At 41.3% G+C, this 27,599-nt stretch overlaps 1 protein-coding gene across 6 annotated transcripts; it reads left to right on the top strand.

Annotated features, from left to right (window-relative positions):
- Positions 1–1,068: 1,068 nt before the first annotated feature.
- On the top strand, positions 1,069–27,278 carry golga2 (golgin A2). 6 transcript variants are annotated; one of them, XM_061698742.1, is made up of 28 exons: positions 1,069–1,170; positions 4,893–5,045; positions 6,547–6,615; positions 7,085–7,228; positions 7,743–7,789; positions 8,024–8,087; positions 8,182–8,241; positions 8,469–8,549; positions 8,933–8,971; positions 9,059–9,121; positions 12,780–12,873; positions 12,956–13,062; positions 13,188–13,246; positions 13,366–13,507; positions 14,492–14,581; positions 14,705–14,812; positions 17,131–17,218; positions 17,607–17,749; positions 17,824–18,042; positions 19,003–19,116; positions 20,626–20,850; positions 20,928–21,027; positions 21,141–21,232; positions 21,708–21,936; positions 22,220–22,384; positions 22,462–22,568; positions 22,631–22,820; positions 25,596–27,278. In XM_061698742.1, exons 1-28 carry the CDS (start codon positions 1,069–1,071, stop codon positions 25,835–25,837), a joined length of 3,336 nt encoding a protein of 1,111 aa, XP_061554726.1. In that variant the 3' UTR covers positions 25,838–27,278. The 6 variants fall into 6 exon arrangements, with proteins under 6 accessions (XP_061554726.1, XP_061554727.1, XP_061554728.1 ...); XM_061698743.1 differs by having other exon boundaries at positions 1,079–1,170; positions 17,610–17,749; XM_061698744.1 differs by lacking the exon at positions 6,547–6,615 and having other exon boundaries at positions 1,079–1,170.
- Positions 27,279–27,599: the final 321 nt, after the last annotated feature.

The following is a 27,599-nucleotide window of genomic DNA, read 5'->3' as shown; positions in this document are numbered from 1 at the left end:
TCAACAATTTTTAAGGGCACTTTTGCTGCTCCGAAGGCACTTTTTGCCACACATACATAGGGGTAACAAAGGCCTAGGTAAAAAGCGGATGGTTCTGGGTGTAATCCGTGAGTCGGTACATCGTGCAAAACCAGTGGCCGAGTGATCGGCCGAGCATTAAAATAGTTGCCGGACTCCTCACACTGCGCGAGAGTTCAGTCAGGTTTGGCCGCATCGCTATTTGTACGGCAGGTTTAAAACAGCAAGATTGAATGGCGTGGCCAAGGTGACGAGTTAATCTGCGAATTTTTGAACGATTTTTCTGGTACCCCGCACTTTGATATTCAATTTCTTCAGTCTGGCACTCAACAACAACAACAAAAAAACGCAATACACACTCATTGCTAGCATCAGCTTTTTTGGGTGAATTTCATCTCACTCTTTCATTTGACAAAGAAGGGCTGAGTTACATTATCAGTAGAAAAGATTAGATGCGTGTCAACAAAACATCTGTTGTGGTTATTGTATGCCACAGCAGCATGCCTTGGAAGAAGGTACTGTTCTAAATAATTTTTGTGTTTTTGAGGATTGCATTTTGTGTGGAAAAAATGATAACAAAATAAACTGAAATATATAATGTATATGTATGAGCAATATTAAGCTGCTTAGTTCTGCTGCGCATTGCCACTATCAATTTGAAATAATGTTCTGTTTTTTTTTTTTAAATAAAGAGATGGAAATTAATTTGAAAAAACTCAGATTCATCGATTGATTGGGGCAAAAAAAATAGATAATCGATTATTACAATAATTATAAGCTGTAAACTTGGAGCCCTAATAGATAGATAGATAGACAGACAGGCAGACAGACATTATATAGATAGATAGATAGATAGATTGATTGATTGATTCATATAAGAAAGAGGTGATGAGGTGAAGAAAAAGGGGAAAAGCGAGGTATAAGGCAGTTTATATATAGTTCCCGCGACCCTAGTGAGGATAAGCGGTAGGGAAAATGAATGAATGAATAAAGGAAGTTAGTAAGTGCGCCCCCTAGAGACCTGGACCCCATCAGACCTCCAACAAACTGATGACGTGGTTCGTCCGGGCCGTTGACTACCACAGCAGCAACAGCAGCACCAGGATGGCGGACCAGAGCAGGCAAATAAAACTTGCCGCAGCCAAGAAAAAGGTAAAATGAAACAAAATTTCACTCGGTGGGATATCACGAAAGCGGCTCTTGTTTGCGTGCTATTTTGTCACAATTGTGTTAACGCGGCAATGGTCGTGCCATTACACGTCGTCCGACCTCTCTCGCCGATGCTTGTCCGGCCTCTTTCGGTCGTCTCGCGCAGGAGAGCCCGTGGTTTTATTGAGGCCTCTACTTTTAATATCAACTTTTTCGAATTGTGGAAACCGCTTTTACTTCTAAGTGACATTTTTACCACCCGACACTATTTGAAAAGTCAGCGATTTTATTGTTTAAGGCGTTGGAGTTGCTTTTTAGCTGACAAACTAAAATATGTATTCCGTGGAAGCGGGACGTGCTAACTTTGCTAAGTAGATGCTAGCCAAAAGACTAACTAATGAATCGGGAACGGTGTACGAATGCAAGCGTGTCACTGTTTTGTGTTTGGGGGCCGCTTATTGTTACTTAGTTGGTCGTAAGTTCGAGCCAGCAGCATAGAATGACGGGGAGTGTTTTGACAGCTGACAGCCCACTACCCTGTCCCGCGGTGTGTGCTTGGCTTCGGCGTGTTTTCTCGTCACAATATGGCCTTTTAAAATGTGCGACGTTACCTTTTAGGAAATAACTTGTCCCACTTTTGCTCAGCACGGCTACTGTGATATTTCTTATCTGCCTTAAAGGTACATTACGTCCCCTTAGATGCAATATTAAAAAATGTCCCTTTTTGAAAGCGGTTTCCCAGAATTCCCCGTGGCCTTCTGCTGCTACGTGGACCCATTATGACAAACTTAGAGACTTGTAGAGTTAACATTGGCAACTTTTATCATTTTTGGCTACAAGCTAATCGCCACATAGCCAAAGACTGACTGACTGACAGACAAGCTCTGGCTGGGAGTTACTTATGGCTGGCTTCCTTTGAAACATGATCTAATGATGTTTGAGACAGGGTTGGGTGCATTCTTGTTTGCATAGCTCTATCCTAGAGCTTACAATCTGATCAGATCCTTCACTATATAGAATAGGATAGAATGAACTTTATTATGTCAAAGGGATATTTGTTATGGACGCTACAACATTGCTGCACTAACATTCATTCTATCACAACTGGGGACGACTGCAAACCTTATAACACACCAGGCAGACAGAAAGCAAGAAATCACAGGCACAATCAAGTAAGAACCGCAGGTAAATAATGTTAAAATATGATTAAGACTAAAACAGTGGTCGTAATAAGAACACCAAATCAATCCAGTAAATATCAACTATGCGCTATAAAAACAGTTCTACAGACCAGTAAATAAAACCACCAATACCAAGAAAATGGTAAAATAGCAGACTAGAGTAATCAAATTCCCTCCATGAAATAGTTAAAAACGATTTAATTAGGGTCTCAAGTTGTTTAACATCGCAATAGATGTTGTGAGGAAGGAGAGCATATAGCACACTCTTTTGTATCTGGTTGCTCTGGCAATAGCTCGTACTCTGAGTTAAAAACATTAAAATGATCCTCTTAATATTCTGTGAGCCAGGTTGCCTACGGTTTGATCAAATTTTATTATACGGTAGAGAGGGATAGTGTTTCCTACCAATCACCTTCATGGCGGAGTTCACTATTTTTACAATCATTGATTTACATTGGACTGTGAGTGAGCCGAACCATGCTGTCATCCCATATCTGATGAGACACTTCATGACAGTGTTATAAAAAATCGTCATAACCTTTTTACTTTCACCAAACTGCATAGTGTGCCAAGGAAGTGCAGTCTTTGAGCCAATTTTGCACATAATAGATCAACATGAGAATTCCATCTCAAAGATTTAGTGATCAGAATGCCCAGCATTTGACAGCTTACACTTTTCAGTTTTTGGAAGCACGAAGTTTTTGTGTCCCCAACTGCAGTTCAGTGGCAGTTTGAGAAGCTTTATTGCAGTCACTGATACAACACATGGTACAATTTACACGATCCATGGCAAGTTTCTCAAAACTGGATCTGTTGACAAACCACGCAGCGGAATGCCAGCTACCACTACCACTGAAGAAAACGCTGTACTTCTACAGCAGGCAATCACGCAAAGCCAGGAAAAGTCTATCTGGAGGGCTGCAGTGGGACTCGGCATCCTCAAACGCTGGATTCATCAGATGTATCTGAGAGTGATAAAGCTTAACCCGTACAAATTTCAGGTTGGTGAGCATCATAATCTTCCACTTGAAGCCTTTGAAAAACCTGGCATTGGTACCGGTAAAGCTTTATTACTCTCTAAAGCAAGCATCTGCTGAATCGAGCCCTTGTTGATGCTGAGTTTCAGTGGTGGCCATAAAGATTGTCAAACTGGCACTGAACTGCAGTCGGGGAGAGAAAACTTCTTGCCAAGCAGCGATTTTCCAAAGCAGCTCCAAAGTCAATTGGCAAACTTCAGAACTGATGGCTTCTCGTCTGTCCCAACGATACCTGATATGAAATATAAAACAGAAAATTTATAGTGACTTGTGAGACGCCTTGTATTTATAGGCGTCGATCTGCTCAATTTGACTATCGCCGATCACTATTGGGTCATGCTGTCGCACTGGTCGGGCGCGGTTCAAAGATCCATTCCTTGGTTTTGGTGGTATGAAGACAGTGCGTCATTTCACACCCAAAACCAAAGATGATATTTCATTGAAATAGACAGGGGCTGTCACCGTAGTATAAAAACTTAAAATAAAAGTGTAAAATCAGAGAATTTGATATAATTCTTTGCCCGACTTTTGCTCAACTCATTAGTATGCAGCGTGAATAAGATAGGAGAGCTCAAAGCTCTGTGAGGAGCCCCCTTACAATGTTTAATAGTGGAGAGTGTTTCATTGACATTTACCTGCTGTGAAATGTCAGTCAAAAGAGAATAGAAACATTTTATAATGACAGGGTTTACCTGACTGCTTGAAAGCTTCTGAACAATCAGACGAGGACAAACAGTGTCAGAAGCAGAATCAAAATCTGCAAACAAAATTCAAGCATACGTTTTGGGGTGTTGTACAAGTTTGCACATTAACTGATACACACTGATGGTTTCCTCTGTGCTGTGGTCCTTTCATAAGCAAATTGCAGAACAACAGAAGCGGATGTTAACAGTCATGATCATGTCAATAATCACTCTCAAAATACTTCATAACACATCTTAATGTCACCGGTATGAAACCCTCATTCTCGCTGGAGCTTGACACCTTTGGGGACTGGAATGTTAGTAGACCTTTACCACAGTATAGGAACAGTATGACTCTAAAAGCTATTTAAAATGGGGCACCAAGCGTCAGTCAGTTCAGAGAAACCGGTTTTGAATAAACATACAGGCAAATCATCCGGCCTGATAGTTCTCTTACTACCGAATCTTTAAAAAACAGACTGAACCCCAGTATAGGGCCACTTTTCACATTATGTCATGGTGCATCAAAAAGAGAGTTCATGCCTTCCTCAGACATAGGTGTTGAAGAGATCAGTGAGTCAACTTTCTAAAGAAATCATTCTGTTCATTGTTTTTGTCAAAATAATTTTTGGTGACAAGCTGTTTTTTTTTTTCCCCCAGGCTCCATGTAGTTGTTGTTGTTTTCCCAATCGGCTCCCACAGTTTTTTGTTCCTACTGGTTCAGTTCAGTTCAATAGCAGACAACATCAATATGCAAGGGTAAAATGTTCATTTTAAATAATTGCCACTCACCTATCTTCTGTTTTTTTCTGTGTGTGGCTCAGCTGAAGGAGTTCCAGCAGAAGAGCTCTCCGACCAGTGTTGGTGGAGAAAGAGGAGGAGGAGTTTTAGGTGGCGCAGGAGCCAAGAAGAAGCGGAAAGTGAAGGGACCCAACCAGTACGATTCATCCTCGATTGACAGAAACTCTCCAGACAATGTAAGCCTGGTCAAGCAGCGTCTCTTCTGTTCTTAAAGATGAACTACTTTACATTTGTTCATGTCCTATGGTGAGGTCACATGGTGAAATGCAGAAAGGTCGAACCCCTGAAGTTGAATGTTTTTGTGTGAAAACATATGGCTCTAAAGTCATACACGAGTTATAACCATCTACACACACAGGATTAAGTTTGGTTGTGTGTTTTGCTTTTTATTTGGATTTTTCTTTCTTTTCCGATGATGATAGCCAAAGTTGGCGCAGCATTGAGTATTGTTAAGAGAAGAATAATATATACCAAGCTAGGTATAGCTTAAGCTAGGGAGAGGAAAACGTTTTGGTCCATAAAGTCTTAAATATCGGGCCGATGATTCTGATAGTTTCAGAGGTGTAACGTGGACATAAATAGGAATGTACTGGAATGTAATTTTGGTAAAGATTGGCCAGCGTTTTTGGACATAAAGCCATGTAACACATGTCTTAAGTGGCCGTGGCTATATCTTCTTGTCTCAAGGAGGCATTTCATTTTTTTTAATTTTTTTTTAAAACAACAAGCCTTCCAACAGGTTTCACAGTCACAATTTCCACTCATTATTGTATTAAAAAAAAAAAAACAGGACTCAATATAGGCAACAATTACACTGCAGAATACATAGAAGTTCAATGAAACAATGTAGTCTGCTCCTGCTCTTACGCGGCAGGCTGACATATCCAAAATGTGGGTGGGCCAAAATCTTGCTGAAAATCAAATATTTCTTCAGAAAACGTTTTTCTGCAGACATAATTTTAAAGTCCAGACCGATGTAATAAGTGCCAATGTTCTCAACATTTACTAAGTCCTTTAAGAATGTTTAAAAAAGTGAAATTACGTGACCTTTGCATTACAACTTTGTCATCTGAGTTAAGATTTGACATTCCTGAATATTATTTAAAAATGTTAAAAGATTACATAAACTATTGCCTGTATAGATAATGACAACAGGTGGACCATGGACCAAAGTATTTCTTATCAGATAATTTTAAATTGTTTCAAATTCGGAGGTTGACCGGCCTTCTGAAACAGAGTGTGTTCCCCCTAAGATTCAGAGAAAGCTTGCCTGGCCTGTTTTGTTTTTGATGACTCTCAGGGTTTCTAAAATTTGAGGCAGATGAGCAGTATGACACTGACAGCAAACAGCAATAACAGATTTGACAAAAATGGCCAAAGGCCATCCATTTTTTTCCCTGATGATTCTCAAATCAAGTTCACATCTGTTTTTTCCCCCCACCATTACTCTCAGCGTACCTTATTGAAGTCGATTATATGAGATAACTTTTTAGTTGCTGCCTGTAACATTTTATGTAGCAACCTTTGATAGCTAGGCATCCTATTTTTACCAATTTTTTGCAGACAACTTCCTGTGGGGAATCCTTAAAATGTCTGCCTTCTAATCTTTGCTCTTGTTTTTCACTCTCTTCTAAAGATTTCCTTCTCTTCCCTTCCATGTCTCCCTCGTATCTATAGTTTGACAATATTCTCAAAGCACTTAGTCAAAGCAATGGCCTAATCCTTCCTGCATATGACAAAAGTCAGGTGAGCTCTATCTCTCCTTGTGTGTGCATTTTTCATGCTTTCCTAACATCTGTGTCCTCCTCCTCTTCATGTCTTATTTATGATTGATAACCTGAGTGCCTTATTTAACGAAGTGCCCTTAAGTTTGTCACAAGATGAATAGAGCACATGCCCAGCTGTAGGTCTTGAGAAAATGGTGCATTTACATGCATTTCCCCCTTGCTACTACTGTTGCTCAGCATTTCATAAAGTGTGCTTGCTGTAAATAGAACAGTTTGGATGGGTAGAGCATGTGGCATGACTGTATTTTGACCAGGCTCCACAATGCAAGCTTGTCTGAAAAGTAGGCTGGCAAAGTGCTTCGTGTGTCATTGTCATTCATTATACGAATAGTGTGTTGTCAGTGCACATAAACGCATGTAAATTCCTCTGTGTTGCTTTTTTTGTCCTAAACACTTGTGTGTATTCTCTTGTGTTCATGTCACCTCAGACCGTAGCCGACATGGAGACCATCGGGTCCTCGGGTCCCTCGCCAACGGGCGAGCTTGACCCACACTCATCCCTGACTAACACTACTAGCACTAACACCGCTACTAACCTCCAGAGTGTCGGCCACCACACTGACATGCTGCAGGTGTGTCTCACTCCAACTCAATTCCTAGCTTGTCTCTGCCATGCGATTCGATAGCTTGTATTGATTTACTTACGGTAAGGTTATATATTAGTTGCTGTTCGTACGTTTGTTTGCGCCAAAAGTTCGGTTTCGATCGGTTTGGTTCGTTGGATTAATTGTCAAAACTTCTCATTTGCGGGAAATAGAAACAAAAACTTAAGAGTGCTGTTATACTTGCCAGAAGCCTGACACAAAGACACACAGTAATGCTCGACAGTAGGTCCTCTTGTTCACTGAAACTTGAACGTTTTCATTTTCCTTCGGGAGCGTACTGTTGATTAGCAGATACGTAGCTAGAAATTTGAAGAGACGATGACAACCAGAAATAGTTTGTCTGGTTTAGATTTTATACGGAAGCCCACCAGTCGAGCATTTGCATACAGTCAATTGAGTGTTCTATTTTTGGAATTTGTTCATTGTTGATGTTTCTATTTGATCTTACATTCACATTTTCTGGTCTTTTGTCTCGCTGCAGGACTACCCTGACACCAATGGCAATGAGAGTTTAGCAGAGGAGAATAGGTAGGTTGGCTTATTTCACTCAACCTTACAGTGGTACATGAAGAAAAATGTCACACAACATCGTGGTGATGGGGTGTTCTCAAGCTGAAGTACTAAAACACTAAAGACAGAAACAGTAAATAACAGTTATGGCAGCGAATAGGGTTTTTCTTTGGCCATTTTGAGCAGGACATGAAGAAGAAAAGTGCATATTTTTGTAATTATGTGCATAATTGTATGTGTGTTATCCTGCAGACCACTGTCTTCCACAGAGAGCCTGCGACAGCTCTCTCAGCAACTGAACGGCCTGGTCTCTGGAGTATGTTGCTACAACCTCTGATGAATACAAATTGTACTTAATACATGAGAATAAAAAAAAAATAATAATTGGTTAATTCATTTTGTGATTTCAGTCCTCTGCTGCACATGTGAATGGCGACTTTTCCCCATCTGTCGGCGAGAGAGAATTGGACGTATGACGAAATGCTCATTAATTTCCACACACTCCATGTGTCGCGCTTTTTTTATTTTTTATTTTTATAAACCTCACCTGAATATGCTGTTGTTTGCCCTCGTGATAATCATTTAGAAATGTTTCTCCTTCCCCATCGAAACCTTTTTATTTGTCTTGTTCCACAAACACGTTATTTTTCTCTTCCAATTTTTTCCCCCCTTTCCTGGATGCATGTGTACACGGTAGAGTCGGAACCAGGAGCTGTCTGCTGCCCTGGAGTCCAGCACCTTAACAAACTCTCAGCTCAATACCAAGCTTGACCAGCTGGTAAGAAGCTGTGTGTGTGAGTCTGTGAATGCTATAGTGCACGAACCGTGTTGCATGTCACCTTTATGGCACGCCACATTAAGTATTCTCACTAAAATGATTACTCATGCATGTAAGTCATTCAACCCCCCCCCACCCAGATTCTATTATCTACTGAATGCATTTCTGCAAATTATAACAAAATTGTACAGAGCTATTTGAATAGCCTGATAAGAGAAGAACTCACATCCCAAACACTAGCTGTAAGGTTGTATGTTTAGCTCAACAAAAATTACCAAATACTTGATGTTCTGACAATGAAGTTAATCTTTTTAGGCTACTGTGCAAGGGTGGAATTGTGTCACGCTGCAGCGATGATAGCTTGTGTTCTTTTGCTTTCTCAGGCACAACAATCTCAGGAGCTTGCAGATCAGCTGCAGAAGGTCTTTTTTCCCCTGTTCATCTTCCCTCCTTATGCTTCTCTCCCTTCTGGACATTCATGACATTCATTTGAATTTCTGTTCATTTAGGAGCGAAAGGAATTTGAGCAAAAGTTTTCCATAGAGCAGGGAGCCATGCGGGAGCAGCTCCAGGTAATATTTGCTACTCTTGATATGTGAATTAAAACTTAGTGAAGTACCATGAAATACTACAGGTATGTGCCAAAAGCTTTTTGTTTCAAAGTGAAACTTGTTTTCAAAAAGTGAAACTTTGTATGTTATATTAGTTCACCAAACACAAATATTTCAAGCATTTGTTTCAATTTTGGTTATGGCAAAAAATAAACAAATCCAGTATTTCACAAAATTAGAATATTTCATGTGACCAACCAAAAAGGACCTCAAACACAGAAATGTTGGCCTTCTGAAGTGTATCAAAGTAATATGCCCTCAGTGTTCGGCTTCCTTTTGCCTTAACTACAGCAGCAAAGCGTCATGGCATGGAGGTGATCAGCCTTTGGCACAATTCAGGTGTTGTTGTAGCCCAAGTTGCTTTGATCCTTCAGATCGTCTGCATTTCGGGGTTTCTGTTCCCTCATCTCTCTCTTGACAACATACATTTTCAATGGGGTTCAAGTCAGGCGAGTTTGCTGGCCAAATCAAATACTGTTATTCCATTGCTATTAAACCAGGTATCGGTAGTTTTGGCTTTGTGGCTAGGTGCCAAATCCTGCTGGAAAATAAAATCGTTGGCAGCGGGAAGTATGACGTGCTCTAAAATTTCCTGGTAGACAGCTGGATTGACTGTGGACCTGATAAAAGACAATGGAGCCACACCAGCAAATAACATGGCTCCCCAAACCATTACTGACTGTGGAAAATTCACCCTGGACTTCAATCAGCTTGACTTTTGTGCTTCTCCAGTTTTCCTCCAGACTCTGGGACCTTGATTTCCAAATGAAATGCAAAATTGACTTTCATCTGAAAAGAGGATTTGGACCACTGGGCAACAGACCATTACTTTTTCTCCTTAGCCCAGCACATATGCTTCTGATGTAGTTTTTGGTTCAGGAGTGGCTTGACACATGGAATTCTACAGTTGTATCCCATGTCATACAGACATCTGTATGTGGTGGTTCTTGATGCACAGACACCATCTTCAGTCCATACCTTATGAAGCTCCCCCAGATTTCTGAATCGCCATTGCTTGACAGTCCTCTCAAGGCTGCGGTCATCCCTGTCACTTGTGCACCTTTTCCTGCCACATTTTCCCCTTCCTCTTAACACTCTGTTACACAATGTACTTTGCTACAGTGCTCTGTGAGCATCCAGCTTCTTTTGCAATTTCTTGTTGAGACCTTTTCTCTTTATGGAGGGTGTCAATGATGGTTTTCTTCACAACTGTAGTCAGCTGACTTCCCCATGATTCTGAAGCGTACTAAACCAGACTCAGACCATTTAAGGCTGAGGAAAACCTCTGTAGGTGTTATGCGTTAATTACCTGACAAGATTGGGACACGGAGCCGACAGTGTTTGTCCATACATCCATCCATTTTCTGAGCCGCTTCTCCTCACTAGGGTCGCGGGCGTGCTGGAGCCTATCCCAGCTGTCATCGGGCAGGAGGCGGGGTACACCTGAACTGGTTGCCAGCCAATCGCAGGGCACATAGAAACAATGAAACCATTCGCACTCACAGTCATGCCTACGGGCAATTTAGAGTCTCCAATAAATGCATGTTTTTGGGATGTGGGAGGAAACCGTTGTGCCCGGAGAAAACCCACGCAGGCACGGGGAGAACATGCAAACTCCACACAGGCGGGGCCGGGCATTGAACCCGGGTCCTCAGACCTGTGAGGCTGACGCTCTAACCAGTCGTCCACCGTGCCACAGTGTTTGTCATTTTATTCAAATTTTGTGAAATACTGGATTTGTTTATTTTTGTCTTTCTGCCATAATCATCAAAATTGAAACAAATAAAGGCTTGAAATATTTAACTTTGTGTGTGGTGAACCAAGATAAGTTTCACTTTTTGAACCTAATTATTGCAATAAATGGACTTTCCCTCATTATTCATATTTTTTGGCACATACCTGTATATAGCTTATTTCTTTAAATAGTAATGTCATGTTGTCCACTTAAACACTAACTCAAATAAATGCCTCCGGTAATGTTTATTGCTGTTGGGTGGCTGTAATTACCTTTACAATGACTGATATTAACAATATTAGCATGTTTCATTATAGACTTCATTACTACTGCACACACTGCCTGCAGAGTAGACAAGGCATCTCTGTAAAGCTGAGGTTTGAGCTTCAGTTTAAAGGTCAGAGGACAAAGATGTAAAATATTTTCTTGATAACTCTAGAACCCTTTTACAAACCACATCTGCCATTTCAAAGTGATTATATAGCAGCTATACAGCAGTTAAATCAATAAATATGATTCAGAATGCGCCTTCTGCTTTTTGCATTCACCGTTGTGACGTAACACGGACCAAACAGCCTGTTCATTCGGCGTTGTGTGCTGTTGTTCCATGCAGTTGTTCCGTTCTTATATATTTTTTATCGTATGGTTTAGCGATGTCACGATGGTTTATTGTGTGGCATTTGGTTTTTAAAAATGGTTCAGGACTTGGCAAAAGTTTTTTGGGCTTTCCAAATGAATAAGGAATGCGTGACCAGTGGATAGGCAAAGTGAATCGACAGGGGAAGAAGCGTGGGCAGTTATGGGTGCCTAGCAAGCATTTCAAACTCTGTGCTGATTACTTCGAACCATCGAGTTTTGAGAAACATTTAGCAGAAAGCATTGGACACACAGGTGTAGTTAGGCAGAGGCTGAAACCAGCTGCGGTCCCAACTTTTTTTCCTACGACCATCGGGACCTCAACCGCCAGCAAGAGAAAGCTACTTGGTTGAGGGGCACACATTATATAGGAATACTGCATACTATGTAAAAGCTTGTGCCGTGTCACTGAAACATATCTGAATCTATAATATTTATAGTCGTGCTCAAAAATGTTGGCATTCTTGCCATGACTGTATAAAAAGACATACTTTTGACATACCGTCACATCGACCAAGTGGTCACTCTCTTTTTCTGTTGTACAGCTGCTACTTGGCTGCTCGTCGTCATCACTGTGAGGTTCCGACCTCCTAATCGGCTCAAACATGTACGGTTTGACGATGCCAAGTTCAGTTGTTTGCTCCTGTATGTCGAAATCTTCCTCCTCCTCATATTCTAACACATTGGTCGTCGACATTGTCAATTGCAACGTCGCTTCCGGTAGTCCTTGCTGTGGATAGAGTAGCCATACCCCGGTGTCTTGAGCTTCGGGTATGTTCGGGGAAGGCTCAATATGCGTTAAAAAAAAAAAAAAAAAAAAACTATTTTCAGCGACACTATAGTTGAAACGTTGCTGGAAGTTACATGCATATATTACATAACGTATAAACAATGCAAATATGAATTTGACATTTGTCATCTGGCCTTTAAAGGGAAAGCATTCTGGAGCAAAAGCTCTAAACAGTTCATCATTAACCTAAAAATATTTAGCGATTGGGATTTCATTTTTAATTAATAGTATTATTATTCGATTCCTGGTATTCTGTGCAGTTAAATGAATAAACTGGCCTACATGAGGAATTGCAGAGTTTGTATATTAACTATGTATAACTGTGTATAACTACACAGATAAGCATTAATTTTGTGAGTTGGCCTGGCTAGATTCAAGTGTAATTACATTGCAAAAACTGTGATTGAATTAGGGAGAATCAGGCAAAACGCTGTACTATATTTCTTTGATCTCCCAAGGTTCATATTCAAACTATTGCCATATTGGTGTCGGAGAAATCTGAGCTACAGACCGCACTACAGTACACACAACAGGCCGCACGGCAGAAAGCAGGTGGGTGTGTTTCAATATTGTTCTATCATAAAAATGATCCCGAGTCACAAGTCCTTTTCCTTGAAACTTATTGTGTGTCCAGGGGAGGCAGAGGAGCTGAATAGTCGACTGCAGTCAACAAAGCAGAGGGTGTCGGAGCTGGAGAGAACACTTTCCTCAGTATCGACACAACAGAAACAGTTTGAAAAGGTGGGAAACAGAGAGAGAGGTCAAAGCGGATGTGGAGCAGCATAAAAAAATAGATGATAAATCCTTTGCTTCCCAGAAAGCTTCGTGACTTATTACTTTCTTCTTCTCTATCTTTTTGTCTCCAGCACAACAAAGAGTTAGAAAAAGAGAGAGATGCCCTGAGGCTAGAGGTATTTAGACAAAAGTAAGTCACATTGTGTGTTTGTCTTCTCAGCATATCTAGTTTTTTGTCTATTCATTATAAAAGACCACCAATAAAATTAAAAGCCGCACACAGTTTTTGTTTCTTTCATTTGTTTGTAGCAATTTGAGCGACGAGTCCAAACAGCAGAGCTCGGAGCTGTCAGAGCAGCTGAGGCAGAGAGCGCAAGAGACTGGAGCATTGCGGCTGGAGGTGGAGGATCTCCACAAGAGGCTCGAGATCACCGACCTCATGTTGCAGCAGGTCTATTTACGTATATGCACTATATTGCCAAAAGTATTTGCTCACCTGCCTTGACTCATATAGATAAGAATTTATGTGACATGCCGTTCTTAATCCGTATGGTTTAATATGACATCGGTCCACCCTCTGCAATTATAAAATCTTAAACCCTTCTGGAATGGGTTTCCACAAGGTTTAGGAGTGTGTTTATGGAAATTTGACCATTTTTCCAGACGTGCATTTGTGAGGTTACACACTATGTTGAACGAGAAGCCCTGGCTCTCAGTCTCTGCTCTAATTCATCCAAAAGTGGTCTTTAGGGTTGAGGTCAGAATTGTGCAGGCCAGTCACGTTCATCCACATCAAACTCTCACATCCGTGTCTTTATGAACCCTGATTTCTACACTGATGCACAGTCATGTTGGAACAGGAAGGTGCCATCTCCAAACTGTTCCCACAGACTTGGAAATGTCCAAAATATTAGCCCCTGAGCTCTAGTGAAAGGAACTCTGAATGCTTCAGCATAGCAAAAGATTTTGGACAGTCCGTTTGGGAATTACACCTTCCTGTTCCAGCATGTCTGTGCACCAGTGCACAAAGACATGGATGAGAGAATTTAGTATGGATGAACTTAACTGGCCTGTACAGAGTCCTGCCCTCAACTTTTTGGTTGATTTCAAGTGGACAATGAGCCAGGCCGTCTTGTCCAACATCAGTGTGAGACCTCACAAATATGGAGTAATGGTCAAAAAGTCCCATAAACTCAATCTTAAACCTTGTTGAAAGCCTTCCCATAAGAGTTGGAGCTGGTATATAGCTGCAAAGGATAGACCAACATCATATTAAACCATAATGATTTAGAATCGGACATCACTTAACATCATATGTGACAAGGCAGATGAGCCAATACTTAGTGTATATGTGACCATTGTCCTGGATTGGAGCTTTGTTTCTGTGTATTAGTGTTTTACACATCTCCATTGTTGTTTTTCTTTGTTGGCCCAGTGCTCCACCCAGTCGGACCCAAGTAGTGCCAACCAGCAGATCCAGTTACTGCTGGAAGAAAAGCAACAGATAGAAGTGCACAATCACCAGGTGCTGGCTGCAAACACTGATTATTTGTTGTGTTGACACCTATAAAAAAACTTTTATAGAAATTGCTGCTTTTCCTTTGCAACAAATTATACTTTTAATGCCTTGTTGTCATCTATCCTCTAGCTGATGGAGTCGGTTGCCCAGCTGAAGACAGAGAGGGACTATTATGCAGAGCAGATCCAGGAGGGGGGCCGCATTTGGAAGGACAAAACAGAGCAGCTTCTAACACAAGTAAACCACGCAGAGATTTAAAGGAGACATTGTGCATTTTTAAAAAATCAAATTGAACCAAAGTTCCCAGGTGTTTCATCGTGTTTGGTATGGCAGTTCCTGAGTGTGCTGAATCACTGGAATCAGTTCATTCAAAAGATTCATTCAGTTATTTTTCACTGAATCATTCAAGTGCTTCCTCATTCAGTTTGATTAATCTCTGAGGTTCACATTCACTCAACATGTTCACCGATGATGAACGTTGTTGTTAGCTAAGTTATCACCTACTTATCGCTCTCTCATCAAGCTCTCGAACACCCGGCTTCGGTCGTGACTCATGAACATAGAGTGGGTACGGAAAGTTTTCAGACCCCCACTCGTTGTTATATTACAGCCATTTGTTAAAATCAGTTAAGTTCATTTTTTCCCTAATTAATGTACACACAGCACCCCATATTGACAGAAAAAAATGGAATTGTTGCAATTTTTGCAGATTTGTTAAAAAAAGAAAAACTGAAATATCTCACAGCCGTAAGTATTCAGACCCTTTGCTCAGTATTGAGTAGAAGCACCCTTTCGAGCTAATAAAGCCAGGAGCCTTTTGGGGAATGATGCAACAAGTTTTTCACACCTGGATTGGGGATCCTCTGCCATTCCTCCTTGCAGATCCTCTCCAGTTCTGTCAGGTTGGATGGTGAAAAAAAGTTCTGTCTTGGTCTCATCAGAGCAGATAATCTTATTTCTCACCATCCTGGAGTCCTTCAGGTGTTTTCTTTTTTTTTTTTTAAGCAAAATCCATGCGGGCTTTCATGCGTCTTGCACTGAAGAGAGGCTTCCGTCGGGCCTCTCTGCCATAAAGCCCCGACTGGTGGAGGGCTGCAGTGATGGTTGACTTTCTAGAACTTTCTCCCATCTCCTGACTGCATCTCTGGAGCTCAGCCACAGTGATCTTTGGGTTCTTTTTTTTATTTTATTTTTTTTTTTTACCTCGCTCACCAAGGCTCTTCTTCCCTGATTGCTCAGTTTGGCCGGACGGCCAGCTCTAGGAAGGGTTCTGGTCGTCCCAAACGTCTTCCATTTAAGGATTATGGAGGCCACTGTGCTCTTAGGAACCTTAAGTGCAGCAGATGTTTTTGTTTAACCTTGGTCAGATCTGTGCCTTGCCACAATTCTGTCTCTGAGCTCTTCAGGCAGTTCCTTTGACTTCATGATTCTCACTTGCTCTGAGATGCACTGTGAATGTTAAGGTCTTACATAGACAGCTGTGTGGCTTTCCTAATCAAGTCCAATCAGTATAATCAAAAACAGCTGTACTCCAATGAATGTGTAGAACCATCTTAAGGATGATCAGAAGAAATGGACAGGACCGAGTTAAATATGAGTGTCACAGCAAGAGGTCTGAATACTTATGACTGTGTGATTTCAGTTTTTTTTTTTTTTTTAAATAAGTGAAATAAAATTTCAACAATTCTGTTTTTGCTGTCAATATGGGGTGCTGTGTGTACACTAATGGGGGGAATATTTTACTTAAATGACTTTAGCAAATGGCTGCAATATAACAAAGAGTGAAAAATTTCATGGGGGTCTGAATACTATCCGTACCCACTGTATCTTCGGGATAGGGACTGACCCCTGCCGTGAATAGCAAAGCTCTACGAGTAAATGATGCTACCCCTAAAAGGGGTTTGTAATTTCACATAGATTCCACAACATGGTGGCATAGCACTTAAAGCAGGGTCATAAAGCACCAATGTCTCATCTAGCATGTACACGATCATGAACCAATGTTACACAAACAACTGTGTTGAGTTGTTAATTTACTCACTCACATTTAAGCCTAAATAACATACTGGCACAAACTGACGTGACATTACAAATAAATGGGCAAATAAATATGCACACTAGCATTTTACATAAACAGTATTAAGTCATTAAACTGACCTTTAGGCATTTACATTCCATAATAAATGTTAGGGAATAAAGGCAAATTGTAGCAGGAAAGAAGACTACACTGGCTGTTATTAGTAACTGCATTTAGAGAGAAGCAGAAACATTCTTTCATTTTCACTTGGTGCACGAGGTGCATTAAAGTAACGCTAACAAAACAGGACATCCCAAATGCAAACGAAAAAACTATAAATGAAAAACCAAACGACAACACAAAGATGGCGACAGACTAATAATAACAAAAGTAGTGAATAGACAAGATTTCCAGTGACTATTGGAGGTTGCAAATTAAATCAGCAATTATGCGAATTTGTAAATGCCAAACTGCAAATATGTGGGGTTCACTGTACAAATGCCTTGGTGCGACAAATGTATGTGTGCCCCTCTTGAAGGTGTCACTGGTTGCAGAGGAGAGGGACAGAAACATTGCACGAGTCCAAGAACTTGAAGATACAATCACAGAGCTGAAAAATGCTGCAGGTAAACAAATAATGTTTTTTGTATAATTTTTTTAATTTTGTGTTTCATGATTTTTAACATTAGTTGGCCTTCAGTTTACTCCGTAGTTCTGTTCGTATGGCATCGATGTAACCCTAATGTGTATGCAAGTCTGAACGTGCTGTAGTGAATCACTAAACTATGGTAACACAGTAGCAAAGTCAATTACAGTAAATAGGCCGTAACTCTAAAACAATCAAATAAAAGGCCTTATTCTTACGCCGCACACCTTTTTTCACCTTGAAATGTATGTCATGACTTGTAAATCAAGGACCATGGTGTAGGATTCTAGTGAGACACCTACTGCGGTCGTTTGTGGTGTATGTTCTTCTGCACAAGCCAAAATCTGTTTCTGCTCCATCTCTTCCAGCAGTACTTTCCCAAGAGAGAGAAAACCAGACTGCTGCAGAACCACAGTCCTCAGGCCCTTCAGAGAGGGAATTAGCTCAACAGGAGGCACTCAACACTTTGCAACTGGAAAAGGACTCTCTCGATGCGCATTACCAGTCACAGGTGTGTACCAATATGTCGTAGTTGTCTCCCTGACATGTTTTGAACCGTCTTAAGACTGAAGTTTCTCCTTATAGCTGCGTGACAATGAGCAGCTGAGTCGCCTGTGCTCAGAGCAAGAAGCGCGTCTGTTGACTCTGGAGGAGCAGGCTGAGAGCCAGGCCCAGGAGGCCGACAACCGTCGCCGCATGCTGGAAGAAGTTCAGTCTGACAAAGCGACCATCAGCCGTGCTCTCACGCAGAACCGAACACTAAAGGACCAGCTTGCTGAGCTGCAGAATGGCTTTGTTCAATTGGTGAGGTTTTTTTGTTGTTGTTGTTATTTTTATATTTTTTTGGGTCATCCATTCATCCATTTTCTAAAGCGCTTGTCGTTATTAAAGTCCGCAGTTGAAATGCAAAGCTATCCCTGCTGCCTTTGGGAAACAGGCATGGTACACCCTGGACTTATATTTAATCCTACTTTTAAAGCTCATGTGTGTAACTTCTATCACCCCATAGATTGGAATTCTGCATTACAACAACAGAGCCATCTTTTCGATGTGAAATATTTTATGTCAGGCACCTTGTTGGGCAGCTAAGGGTTCCTCTGGGTAATGTGTGGAGTTTGTCCGCAACAGTTGTTGTTTTCAATTCACATCGAAGCCTTCCTGCATTTTTGATGAAGCTATCAGACAGAAATACCCCAGGCAGTACAATGCAAACGGAGGGAGTCATTCCCTATTATTGCCGCGTTTGTGCATATATTATTTGGTGCATGTATTATACGTCAGGCATCTTGTTTTGCAGCTAAGGGGTCCCTGGAAAGAAAAAAAACAATCATTTGCGGAAATGATTGTTTTTGTTTACACAGTAATTATTGTATGATTATTTTCCTCAACAGAAATGCAAAATAGTTAAAGATAAATAGTGAGCTTTTTACAAATGTGAGACCAGGGGCCGCCCATCACTAGGTAAAAGCCGTCATTTCCACTACATTATTTTTGGTGCGCCACTTAGAGGATCAGCGTGGGAATGTCGGTTGACAGGAAATATGAACAATCGAATACTGAAAAATACAGAAGGTTGTTAGAGTAGTTGATAGGCTTCAATCAGAATTGTGTCCTATCCACTAGTAGGGTTTTTTAAATTTATTTTATTTAAACAAAACAAATTTACACACTCTAGCTTTAATATTGAAAAGAGAAATAAAGTATTCATTTAGGTGAGAGATTTCTACCTTTTAATGTAAAATGTTTATTTCTTAATCTGTACAGACAAATGAGAACATGGAGCTGACCACCGCCATGCAGTCTGAGCAGCATGTTAAGAAGGAACTTGCGCGCAAGATGGGCGAACTTCAAGAGCAGCTGCACAACGTCAAGGAGCAGGTTCGGTCTTCTACGTCAGTGTTTCCCAAGTTCCCTAGTCAGCCAAGCTACAAATTTTACATCAGAAAAATTTCACGGCACACAACCAAACAAAATGTCACAAAAGGTACTGTACAGTATCTCACAAGATTAAGTACACCTCACATTTTTTTTAAATATTTCATTATATTTTTTCATGGGGAACCACTGAACAAATGACACTTTTCACCAATCTAAGTTGTCAGTGTACAGCTTCTATTACTGTTCCCTAAGTCACAGCCATTAATGTCTAAACCGGTGGCAACAAAAATGAGTGTACCCCGAAGTGAACATTTCCAAACTGGGTACAATTAGCCATTTTTCCTCCCCTTCGACATGTGACTCCTTAATGTTACAAGGTTGCAGGTATAAATGGGGAGCAGGTATATGAAATTTGGTGTTATCACTCTTCCACTCTCTCATGTGGCATCATGGCAAAAAACTCTTTTGAGGATCTGGAAAAATTAATTGTTGCCTTTGATAAAGATGGCCGAAGTTCTCCAATCACTGGCGCCAGCAGACCAGTACGGGGTTGCTGGGCATTTAATATTGGGCCACACAGAGCGACTGATCCAAAAATATTTTATTGATCGTCAGTCTAAGAAGCTTTATTTTGAAAATAATCTGTATCCGCCAGTGTCTCTGTCATCGCTCTTATCTCGGTTACACGATATGGGAAAAACGTAAGCCCACAAGCAAGCAAAAAAACAAGTTTAAAAAAAATTTGTTTGGAAAGCTTTGAAAAGTTGCAAAGGCTAAATTATGAGACAGATCTTACCACTTTCAGGAAACAAGGTGTGATTAAGAGACAATATCTGCCAATACGCAGTCCTACTTGAGGTTAAAATTTTTTTGCCAATTCTCACACGCAACCCGCTCTGTGTGATAGGTCACGGCAGGCTAGCAAATGAGGCAATGGAGCCATCAAAACTGCTTCGGTACGTTTGGAGACTTTCACTTAGGGGTGCGCTCACTTTTGTTTCCATCGGTTTAGACATTAATGGCTGTGTTATTTTGAGCCAACAGTAAATTTATATTGTTATACCAGCAGACATTTTTATAATGTCAGGGGTGAATTCACTTTTGTGAGACACTATCTAAACAATGAAATAAAGGTTTTTCCTTAATTTACTCACAAATGCACTGTGATATGGGCCAGTTTTGTTGAAGACAAAGCTAGTCTATCATGAATGGTAACAGTTGGTTACACCGGTTAATTGTACCTTCTGCCATCTAGTGGAGGAGCATTTAATTATTCTGCCTATCACCATACTTTGCTGGCATAGATAGACAAAGATACATTATTTGTGGTAAATACAAAATAATTATAAAGTGAATTAAGTGAAACTGGATAACGTGATCTGTCACTGCACACTAATGAGCTGTGGAACAGTGGTTGGGAATCACTGCCCTACATTGTTTTTTTTTTTTCTCCATACCAAACTTTTATTACATATGGTTGTGCTAATTTTTGCTTTCTCTTGCCACCAGCTGGAAGAGAAATACAAGGAGGCTCAAGGTCTGGCCGAGCAGAGGGACCAGGTGGCGGCCCACCTGCAGCAGTACAGCGGCGCCTACCAGGCGCTGGCCTCCGAGAGGGAGCAGCTCAACCAGCAGTATTTCACGCAGAGCCAGCTCATGGACCGGCTGCAGCATGATGAGTCCCAGGGCCGCGCTCAGCTGGAAGTCAGCCAGAATGAACTGAAGCGAGCGCAGGTATGTAAGCATGTACCTTGCACGTCTTCTCTGGTGAAATCATGAAAAAAACAACTGTCCCTTTTATCGCCATTCAGGAGCATTTGGATCATTTGGTGAAAGATAATGAACATTTGAAGGCTGAGGTGAGGGAGCTGCTCAACAGTTCAGCTCTACGCTTGGCATCCAGAGATGAAGGTTTGTCTCATACTTCTCACTATTATTTCAAAATGCCCTCCAGGTGTTTTATTAATATCAGACATCTGTGTAAAGGTATAGTAACATCTTCAATATGTCATCATGTTGCACAGGAGACGGAGTGGAAAGCCAGTTGCCTCAAGAGAGCGTTGCAGAATCATCCGCCATTGTCATCCCGCAAGACTTTGAGAGCCAGAAAGAAATGGTAAGAACAATGTTTTCCTTCTTCTCCTCCTCTGTTTTATTTGTTTAAATTTGGCAGTAAAATGTGCTGCTCCGAAAAGTACAAGCTTAATCTCTCCGGTTTTTCTAATAGTGTAAGAAATGTGAGAGGCCAACTACTTGAAACACTACTTTAGGATTTCAAATGCTTTCCTAAACCTCCTTGACTTTGTGTCTGCAACACATTGAATTTACATAGGAAATGCATAACAATTAATTAGTTGATTAAATATCTATACAATGTTCACTGTTCACGAAATTAACGAGTTCTGAGACCCTTATCACAAACCATAGAATTCATCTGTTGCACCCTCAGAACCAATTTATGTTTACCTTGTTTTTAATCGGTGTGTAGTTGACATTCTTAATGCCTTGCCCATGCATAAGGTCCATTTATACTGAATGTAGTGTCAGTTTGCTTGTATTTGATTTGGTGACCGATTCCACCACCTCCGCAGGAAGAGTTCATCCGCGGTGCGTTAGCCGGGTTGGAGGCGGAGCGAGACGAGGCCAGGAGGCAGCTGAGTGAGGAGCACCGACTCCACATGGCCGCAAAGCACCAGGCTGCTGTGGCTCTCAGCCTCGAGCAGCACAGCCACCGTGGGCATCATGATCACGATCGCCATCATGATCATCAGCACACTCAGGGCCAAAATAGTCACTGTGAACACAATCTCCAACATTCAGGTGAGAAAAGAGGCATTCGTATAGTATGATTGTTTGTTGTTAGGGGGAAAATTACATAAAAGTGACTTCCGGGAATCACACACAGTATTTGTCATGGTACAGCAAAATTGTTCTTGCCTAGTCACATATCCTGCAGTAGATGGGGCCAGCATGAACAGCAGAGACAGGACCCCACCCACCACCCCCAAAAAACTCTGCCAGGGCTGTCGAGAGCCGTTTTGTTTAAAAATTTCCTACTATGTCTTTAAGTGTGCTAATGTGGAGAATGAACCACTGTGCCCAGAAAGAGGAGGAGTACCAGTGGAAGTTCATCAAGCGTTACAGACGGCAATGGAGAAACTCCAGCAGCGGTTCACTTCGCTCATGCAGGAGAAGGCCGATCTGAAGGAGCGCGTGGAGGAGCTGGAGCACCGCTGCATCCAGCTGTCCGGCGAGACAGACACCATCGGTGAGGAGGGAGGATTGTTTCTGCTGTGAACGTGTGACGCAAGATGATGCTAAAACTTGCTCAACTTTAATTTTCAGGAGAGTACATTGCCCTGTACCAGAGCCAGAGGGCCATCATGAAGCAGAAGCACCAGGAGAAGGAGCATTACATCAGCATGCTAGCTCAGGACAAAGAGGAGATGAAGGTACTGAGGAGAATGTCTCCTTGAGAATGACCACACATCCTACATAACGTCCTGTCCACTAGGCAAAGCTGGCAGAGCTGCAGGACCTGGTCATGAGGCTGGTGGCTGAGCGGAATGACTGGTACAGCAGATACGCCGGTACAGTGGGCGGCGTGGTCTCTGCGAACCCCGACCTCCTTCCTGTTGGCAAGGACCACCGTCACCCCAAAGAACATGCACACGGTGACGACCTCAATGCTGGTAGCGAAGCAGGTGAGCATGGGCAAGGTAATGTCCGGTTGGTAACAAGAAAGTAACCTTTTATACAAATCCCAGCAAAGCGTCGATAATAGCACAATCAGATGCATAATTTCAATTGCAACATTGTTTTCATTAAAAAAAAATTGCATAATTTCTGCGCTTTCATGTGGGGTGTATGAAACCTTTTTTGGGACAAGTACCAAATGTGTCAAATTTCAACATACCCCCCCGATCAACAATCATGTAAAAAAAAATAAAAAATAGCTTGCTTTTTAGCTTGTCTTTTTTAACTATGGCTAGATGGTTTTTTTTTACGTGTACAGTTATTTTCGCTTTAGACATTCAAAGAAACAGAGTTTCATGCCCTGAATTTTGAAAAATGACAACGTAACATTAAATTGACAGGAACTTACTTTCATCAATGTTTACTGTTCAATTTAGAGTCAGCAAAGTTTTTAACATTTGATTAATAAACTATTAACAACTTGGCCTAAAAACCTGACCTGAACAAGAGAAACGGATGTCATTATCAGATTCAGCGATGCCGAATTGTTCTAAATCAGTTGAAAAAAAACTTAAGACAACTGCGTTACAACAAAAATGTTTTTTGTAACCCAGTGTAATCAACTTGCTGCAGTGGAAAAACTGCGACCCCAGGTGTTATCAGTTTTGAGGCGCCACATTTACTGTATTCTTTTTGGTTTTTTATTTTATTTTCTCGAAACCACAAACACCGTGGCGCGATTGTCAGTGGTTGGCCCTTGCAGCTGTACCTGTAATATTGCAATGCGAGGAAACGGGCGAGAAACAACAGGAGAGCGTGTGGATAATTCAGAGACTGTTGGCTCCATTCATTGACTGTACTCGTGCATTTCTGCGACAATTTCCAAGTGATAACCTGCTGCTTCTTTAAGCCGGTACCAATACCGATAACTAATATATATTTTTTAAATGGTTTGAATCAGGAGTCTTTAAAAAAAAAAAAATCCTGACCAAGGACCCCCAAACAGATGGAAAGCTGGAGCGGCACCCCCTTCTTATGAATATCGTATATTTGTGTTTTATATCGTACTGGTCTTATAATTGAATGCCTTTTTATTGTCACTATACATAAGTACATTGAGATTGAGATGAGATGCCAGCTATAAATGTACCTGCAATCACTTCTAAGATATTTAACTATTACAGTTTCTAATAATAATTTTTTTCATTGTTTATTTAAAGACATTTTAATTTCAGGCTGGGCGAAGATTGTTACGAACTCGGTCACTGGATGGTCGTAATTGCAGCAAATGCTGGTGATCATATGCTAATTTACCGTGGATATTAACTATTTTTGGTGTCGTAGGCGAATAATTTTGGTAAAAAAAATCATATACTGTCACGAGCCTATGCAACAGCAGCTGTGTGGCCACTGGCGAGTAACGACCAGCGCGCCGCTGAATGATGCAGCGCTTATTATAGGTCCAGTTTTTTTACACTGCGCGACATATCAGTCGGTTTTAGCCGCGTCATTGAAGCCCACCGCACAACCAGCGAGACGGCTGAACTGTCTCATAATCTGAAGTTGTCATGATTTTCCGACCGTCGGCAACTAAATTTGCTGCCATTCGAAATTTGAATCGCAGGTGAACGGCGTCATGATTTAACACCCAATAAGAAATGCCATGTTGTATCACATGATCTTTCACATCCAAAATTACACTTTCAGGTTTCAGCTGGCCGTTGGAACGATGGTTTTAATATAATATATCATGTGCCTGAGGCTAAAAAGCGAATTAACATTTTCTCTGACAATCGCACCTTGTTGTTTGTGGTGCAATAAGATAAAATATGTGGCGGCTCAAAATGTTGCTTCCCTATAAGAACGCAAGGGTTCACAAATTTGTTGTTGCAAGGCAAATGTATTTATATAGTGTATTTCATACACAGTATAAGTCAATGTGCTTTACACGATTAGAGACATTGTAAAATAGAAGACAACTTGCAACGAGATGGTAGGTATGTGTGTTTGAGTCACTGACTACAATTTGTTCACAATTGTCAGTAGTGTTGCTCAGTGTGCAGCGGGCCGTGGGCGGGACCCCCCCCCCCCCCCCCCATTCCATGTTCGTGCGGTTTATGCAGAATGGTGACACATGAAAAAGGCATAAATGCTCTCTTTTACATGGAGCATAAAACACACGTGCTACTGTATCTCACCTCGGTTACAGGTCTGCTAGTACCCCAGAAGATACAAAATTGCCAGATAGACTCGGGCCGCCCAGTTCCATGTTGGTGCCATTTATATGGAACAGTGACATGGGTTAAAAAAAAAAGAAAAGAATTGCCGGCTTTTACAGACGGTGTAAACGGGGTTTTACACAGAGATGCTGTAATAGTAGAGTTTCCCCCATAACAAAAATCTGTGAGTAATTGGTGCCCCCACCCTTACCAGAAATGTTTATAATTGCCTATAGATGCGAGAAGATGGTAGCAAAGCACTACTTGTCTCTATGAAGGTCTTCCACTCACTTTACCATTGTTGCTTGGCACCAAGATGCCACACGGTGGCGCCAAAGCTATACATTCATAGCTTAAGCACAAAAGCTGTTTTTCAGCAAATAGTGGAGAATAGGTTGCCCGAAAAAAAATCTGCGTACATGTGAATTGCAAACATGCAGGGAACATTGTACTGCTGAAGGTGGAATATTACCTTGTTGTTGTACATATTATCTGGTTATTGTTGTTCCCTTCCCCATTCCAAGGGGCTTGCACACATGACTCTATGCGCGCTCTGTGTCGTAGAAGCCATGGAGATCATCCCTCTTTCTGAGCCCACCGCCAGCCAGGAAGCCCCCTCGCCTGACACCTCGCCCCCCGCTGAGCCCAAGGAGGACGGCACGGCGCGCCAGATCATGCAACTGCTGCAGGAGATCCAGAACCCGCAAGGGCCACCGAGGCTGCCCCCCTTCATGGGCGAGAATCCCTGCATCCCCTTCTTCTACCGTCCCGACGAGCAAGACGAGGTGAAGATCCTGGTGGTGTGAGACCGCAACGCTGCTCCTCCATATAGTCAACGTACGCTCAAGTGCAATAACAGGGCCTCACGTCTCCTTACTTGTGACACTTCACGTTTGAATGTACTACTTATCAAAAACTGGAGTGTGCGTGTGCGAGGCGGAGTCTGATGCGTAAGTTCATATCTTTGATGAGATAATAGAAGTTAATTGCACTAAAACGGTTTGTACAAAGCTTTGCGATGATGGATCCTATGACGCCTTTACAGCTGAGGGTGCCATTTAGAAAGAAATAAGTAGGATAGATGGAAGTGTTATAGTTACTAAACCTTTGCGCCAAATTTGCCAAAATTGTGTGTGTAATCTACCATTAACTGTATTGCTTCTGTTGTACTGGGCAGCCACACCCTTCCCCCTGTCAAAGGAAGTAGCATTTCTTGCTTTGAAGTTGCATCACTTCGTTGTGTCTCATCTTTTCATTTGTTGCATTCTGTTACTGTCCTTCCAAATACGCCACCAGTTGATGTCTTTGTTCTTTGGGAGTGATCCAAGGAACTATATCAGGGGTGTCCAAACTACAGACTGGGGTGCTTTGCAACTCACCGTCCATTTTTTTCCCTTTTTTTTTTTTTTTTTTAAACGAGGCCCTTAGTATATACATACACACAAAGAAAAAACTGTGTGTGGCAGGATGAAAAGTGTGGGTGTCAAAAAAATGGAGGTCTGAAAACCAACATCCGCCATGGGTTGTGGCGCACCTGACAACTACGACGAGGACTACTACTACTACTAACAACAACAATAATGAATTGTTTTTATATAGCGATTTTCTAGATACGGTAAGTTGTAACATTTCTCCCATGTCGATGAATCAAGTTAATGCCTTGTGAGAAGCAAATATGGTTTACTCCACAAATGGTCATCTTACTACAGATTGTGCCTCTTTTAGTTCTGAATGTGGCGATCTGCGCAGTGCTGCAATATCTATAAAACTATATCATTGTGCGATGGATTGATTTTTAGCTTGTTTAATAAATGAAGTGAATTGAAGTTGAAGAATTTCGAGGTGGCCCTTGTATCCTTCAATTTTTCTGTATGGCACCTCAAAGTAAAAAGTTTGGACACCCCTGAAAGGGTGGTATCTCTACACTGTTACTTTGTGATTGAAAGCAAGGAGGAGAGGGAGAGCAGTGATCATACAAGGTGGGGTGTATATATTGTAAGTGTGTATCATATTGTATATTTGTGGCTGGGCGTGTATGTGCAAAGGTGATGGTTAGTGGCTGACAGGCTGAGATTTAATACAAAGAAAGACTAAAAGAGAGAGGATGTATCTTATTTATTATTATTTGGAATGATTTAGTGACTCAACCAATCAGTTTTGGATGTCAAAGTAGAAATCTTACAAAAGGAAGTGTACTGATGTGTTTGCTTTGATCCCCCCTTACTGAATAAAACTGATTGAGCAACATTTGTATGCATTTTATTTTCTATTTCAAAATGTGCTTAGATCTATGTTTAAGAAAAATAACACCATTACGTGGAATCATTAAAAACAATCAAATTTGATTCATTACAAAATTTATGTTTTAATATTTTAAATAATCCCAGACACTGAGCGCCTTGATCCCTGTTTTCAATTTGCTGCCATGTCAGTCTGTCGCTTTACTAGTTTGTTTCCTCAAAAACAGTCATAATTTGGTAATCTACCAGTGTGCAGTTTTACCATGTACTGATGAAACTGTTGAATTTCTCCAATGAAGCTGAATAAAGGATTCTCTTTTTTTTGTCT

This window comes from Phycodurus eques, chromosome 15, assembly GCF_024500275.1.
Source record: "Phycodurus eques isolate BA_2022a chromosome 15, UOR_Pequ_1.1, whole genome shotgun sequence".
In the NCBI taxonomy this organism is placed as follows: domain Eukaryota; kingdom Metazoa; phylum Chordata; class Actinopteri; order Syngnathiformes; family Syngnathidae; genus Phycodurus; species Phycodurus eques.
This window is presented reverse-complemented; position numbering and strand designations above follow the sequence as displayed.

Excerpts from the sequence above, each read along its gene's own strand:
- golga2 (XM_061698742.1), top strand. The coding sequence starts at position 1,069 with ATGACGTGGTTCGTCCGGGCCGTTGACTACCACAGCAGCAACAGCAGC. Across the intron at positions 8,242-8,468 it reads TCGGCGAGAGAGAATTGGAC|AGTCGGAACCAGGAGCTGTC; the intron begins GTATGACGAAAT and ends TGTACACGGTAG. Across the intron at positions 8,972-9,058 it reads TTGCAGATCAGCTGCAGAAG|GAGCGAAAGGAATTTGAGCA; the intron begins GTCTTTTTTCCC and ends CTGTTCATTTAG.